The sequence below is a fragment of the Neltuma alba genome, unplaced genomic scaffold (assembly GCF_004799145.2).
Source record: "Neltuma alba isolate B1F8T4 unplaced genomic scaffold, ASM479914v2 tig00006401_pilon, whole genome shotgun sequence".
NCBI classification, from domain to species: Eukaryota; Viridiplantae; Streptophyta; class Magnoliopsida; order Fabales; family Fabaceae; genus Neltuma; species Neltuma alba.
In genome coordinates this window covers 262,299-267,151 of record NW_021634452.1, presented here as the reverse complement: position 1 = coordinate 267,151, position 4,853 = coordinate 262,299, and the positions used below count along the sequence as shown (strand labels likewise).

General features: G+C 32.4%; 1 protein-coding gene across 2 annotated transcripts; it reads right to left on the bottom strand.

The window, feature by feature from the left end:
- Positions 1 to 2,881: 2,881 nt before the first annotated feature.
- On the bottom strand, positions 2,882 to 4,005 carry LOC114750281 (uncharacterized). 2 transcript variants are annotated; one of them, XM_028938854.1, is made up of 2 exons: positions 3,531 to 4,005; positions 2,882 to 3,501 (listed from the first exon to the last, which is right to left on the bottom strand). In XM_028938854.1, the coding sequence occupies exons 1-2, from the start codon at positions 3,538 to 3,540 to the stop codon at positions 3,053 to 3,055; spliced, it is 459 nt and encodes a 152-aa protein (XP_028794687.1). In that variant the 5' UTR covers positions 3,541 to 4,005; the 3' UTR covers positions 2,882 to 3,052. The 2 variants fall into 2 exon arrangements, with proteins under 2 accessions (XP_028794687.1, XP_028794688.1); XM_028938855.1 differs by having other exon boundaries at positions 2,882 to 3,504; positions 3,534 to 4,005.
- Positions 4,006 to 4,853: the final 848 nt, after the last annotated feature.

Sequence of the window (4,853 nt, the reverse complement as noted above, 5' to 3'; positions counted from 1 at the left end):
CCACAACTCTCATAACCTAAAATTAAGTATTTTAGAACTAACTTATAAATTTTCTAACAAGCCAAAATATTTATTTACATTCTCCAGATTATTTAATCAAATAAAAGAATTTTTTCCAAAATTTTCAAATATGAAATTATTATATTTTAAATTCTAAAAATATCATTTCAAGTTTAAACTTCAAAACCAAACCATCAAAAATTCAATAGTATCTCAAATATTTTAAAATATATATATATATATATATATACATAATCTAATCAAAATTTTAATTGTATAACTATCAGATTTCTTTTTCTTCACAAGTAATAGAATTTTAGCTAAAATACTTATTTAAAAACCTCCAATTACCCAATAAATAAAAATAAACCAATTAAAATATCAATAATATGTCAAACCCAAATAACTTATTTAACTTGATTTTAATCAGTAAAAATATGATAAATATCATAAATAATAGATTTTTCAACTAAATAAATCAATTTAAATTCAAAAAACTGATAAATGGGCAAATCTAAACAACTAGAAATGATATACTATAATAGATCTACAATATTATGGTTAACACTCATCAAAACTCAACTTATCCCATATATAAGTCTCAAAATTTTTTCTAATTACTATAATAATATTGTCATTAAAAAGCTTAAAATATATAAAAAAATATTCATGAAGAAAGTTTGATTAAAAAATAATTTTATATACCTAAATTATCTCCAAAGCTTACCCTCTCTTTCATAAAGACCACAGCTCTACTCTTGCTATCTCTCTCTTACTCTCTTTTTATCTTTCCCTCTTTCTCTCTCGCACTCGCATCTTCTGCCTCCCATTTTCTCTTCTATTTTTCATCTCATTCCATCTTCCAACTACCCCATCTCCAATTTTCTTCTTTCATTAAATCCTTCTCCCCCAAATTTCCTCCTCCTTTAATGCTGCCGGGAAAAGCATGTGTGTTTTTTTTTCCAAAAAAAAATTAAAAAATTATTATATTATAATAATAAAATATTATTATATTTTACTTTTTTTTTACTTTTTTTATAAATCCTAAAATAAAATTTATGATATTACAATATGCTTTGTCAATTCTGAAGTAAAGAATAAAATTTGAGGTTTTCAACTCAATAATCAAAGAGACAATAGTGACCAAGTTAAATGGTGTTCAGAGGTGAAAACTCGAGTTTTTGAAATTGACAAAAGGACAACACAAAAACTTCCAGCTTTTACAAACTCAGCTTTGTGGGAAGTAAAAACTCGTGTTTATTACTCTACTGGTTGTAAGGAAGAATTTTTCACTTTATTAGTCATAAGGGGAATTTGATGTCTTATGGAAAGTAAGAGGAAGAGTTTCACAGGTGGTGTTTGAGTTGTTATAATCGGTTTAAATCTTAAGGAGAATAGTGGATTTAAAAATCTTAGAAGGTTCCAAAACATTGGACAAAAGTCAGCAGAGAAACTGAATTGGGATAAAATCATTTTGCATCATCTTCCTTCATAGTCTATTTTGTCCTTTTCAATTTCATCTTGTGATAATCTTGCACGAGAATTATTATTACTAAGTCACAAGTAAACAACATAATCACTAAAAAATTCCAGTGAAAACAAAGCAATAATGACAAGTTTCATGCTAATGAATAACAACCGCTAATTTGTTATTAAGACTTACTAATAATTATTTTCTTTTTTTGAGACTTCATTGTAATTCTCCCTATAATCTTAATAGGTTTTATTTTGTGGCATGCAGAGAATCTAGAAAATGGATTCATGATCCCATAAATTTAAGAAAAGCAAGCAAGCATGAGAATGGAATTTGGTTAAACTAGTACCTTTTATACATAACACCTAACACAACAACTAAATATTTTCAACAAACTAAAACTATTGACTTATCCCTTTTTTATTAATTTTAAGTATAGCTGTCATAGCCAGTAAGTCCTTACCGAATATTTTGTCATGCTTTTAGCGGTGAAAGTTTTTCATTGGTTTGAGGAGTTTGATGTCATGTACTTATTGAAAGGAATAGCTGAAAGTAATTAAAAAACTATATTGAACGAAGACATAAAAATATCAGTAAAAACCAAATTAACCAATACCAAACCAAGGAAAGATCATACAAAATGATATAAAACATGACATCCAATAAACCTTTCTTCCCCCTTAAATTTTCTTTTCATGGCTTAGCAAATGCCTTGAAATTGGATTAAATGCTAAACCAATTGGCATTGCAAGTAGTAGTCAGGACTCTGGCAGTTCCTTGGACAAGTAGGCAGATACTAATACCTTCTTTCAGATATTGCTACCTTCTTTTGAATTGTGTTTGCAGGAAAAATGGTTATTTTGCAGACATTTAAATGCGAGGCGAAAAAACAACTCTCTCTGTGGCATCAGAGGTAAGAGGTAAGTACCAGGTACTAAATATCAGAAGAGTGCATAGCTAATTAAACCAAGAATCTAAGGCTCTATGGAAGTCAAGCAATTAACACTCGTTGCAAAAGCATGAAAATACAAGTGGGCGAAGCAGAGTGGTTGGGGTGAAATATTATAGTATTTTCAATCATTGTACAAAGATCCAAAGTGATGAGGTATCACATAAGAAGTCATTTGAAAGTGCCTACAATATAATTCTGGAGCGGAAGACCTTTGTTAAGCCCATTGCCATTTATTTCACACTACTTGGGGGAAGATGGACTTCCTCATAGATACTATTGTGCTTGGCATACTACTCTAATCTACCAATGATCCAAGATCACACACCGGAAGTGGGAATGAAAACTGCTCACGCAGGGTCATATACAGCGTATTTAGTTCATTTTGGTTAGCTCGACAAAAAGTCCAAAATAATCCACACATCAGCAGCTCAATTATAATAACCTGATATTGGAGATAGGTCAAATAAAGCTACAATTATCTTGTATTGCATATCTGCAATCATCATTCATCATGCTTGATATGGTTACGGAATGAACTAAACTCTTACAGGTTATAGGTTCATTTTCACTAAAAGTGCCTAAACAAAGTAGATATGAAATATAATAAGCAAGATATAGGACCAAAGCTATTCAGTGTGGATGTTACCGATTGGCACAAGGCTCTCGGCATATTTGAAAATACCATAACCAAGGGCAAATTTGCGGACATCAAACGTCTTAACTTGATTAGTTTTGAGATTGAACATGACAATATTTCGTTCATGATTCTCTACTCCATCTTCAGCTTCATCAAGAGTTCTGTGAATATTGCAGACAATTTCATTCTTCCATATAATCCTAGGAGATAACAAGAAGTCTGGATAAGGGTTGCTAGTATATTTCTTAGTCCAACTCCATCCCTCCTTATTTGCGCCTGTCCTCTCCTCCATCACCCACAAATGAATCAAAGACGACCTCGAGTCTCCACTCAAAATGACACAAAGCATAGCAAGTGTGTTCTCATGTACAGTAAGATATGTAGTTCCAACAGCAAAAGGTGAAGGAGGCGCTGGTATCAATTTAAACACTTCCATTGCTACGTCAAATGAGACTCTAAAAGTAATACTATCTTCATCCTCCTCTACACCTAGCTTTAGCCCAATCCAAAATATGGCTCCATTAGTAGTGAAACCATCATAATGAATACACTTCCACTTGATTAACCAGATGGTCAATCTCAGAAACACGAATTTTCACCATCTTGTAACCATGAACAGTAGGACTGAACCCAAATCCTACACAAAAATGCTCATCCTCAGGATCATTAACAACACTAAGCACCCGTCTCACCTCTCTTGTCGCTGGATTTCACACTAAAAGGGAAAGGGATCTAGGAAAAGCAGCGATTCCAACACAGAGCAAGCCACGGCAGTAATCGATGGTCCAGCCACACCACCGCGTAGAATCGATAAAAGGGTCGTTCGGAACCTCAACGACTTGCATCTCAAGATCGAGCAAGCATACGCGAAATGGATCAGATTTGCCAAAATCTTCTAAGAGAAGAGAAAGGTCCTGATGAGAGGAGTGGTGGAGGTGTTCAGCGATAAAAGATGGGGTTTTCAAGATGTTTGCAGACACATCGAAATCGGACTAGGGATTTTACCGGGAGGCGTATGAGAATGTTGGTGATGACATCTTGGGGAAGAACTGGATTGTCGCCGACCATTTCCCCGCTCGACTGCGAAGTCTGACTGAGGAAAGCCAAGCCCGGGCGCAGTGATAGGGAACCAGGGATTATTTCTGAGAACAAGCAATACTTCATGATTGTTTTGCATGTATTTTAAATAGCAGATTTTTATTATAACTAAGTTGGAACTCATTATCCTACATCAAGAAGTACGTTAAATTAATAAAAAAAACTAGCACAGTATCCGTGCAATGCACGGCCATGAATTAATTAGTACTCCTTTATATAGTATGAAAAATTGAATCACTATATAATGGTTAGTTAAAATTTATATACATGTTTAGAACATAAGATTATAAAAAGTCTCTTTGTAAATAATTTTGAATGTTTTTTTTTTTGTGTGACACGTATATCATCTGAACGTCGTTGCTCCTAGATGGTTTTTTTTTTTTTGTCTAATACAGATTGATCCTAAATGTTATATCTGCTCTTATAACATGTTTTGCTAATATATATAATCACAATATAATTTTGCTATGCATAAACATGATTGAAGCACTCAATTTTGATGGAAGAATGTAAATTAGAAATCATTATTGGATGGGACCTGTTTTCATTATTTCTTAGTTGGGTTGTCACACCATGAAGCTTATTTTGATCTCTTGCTTTTATATATATAGTAATGGTTAGGTATTACTTTCAGTTTTTTAAATATAAGAACCCATGCATATATTTAAAATAGAAATTGAGATCATAAAAGA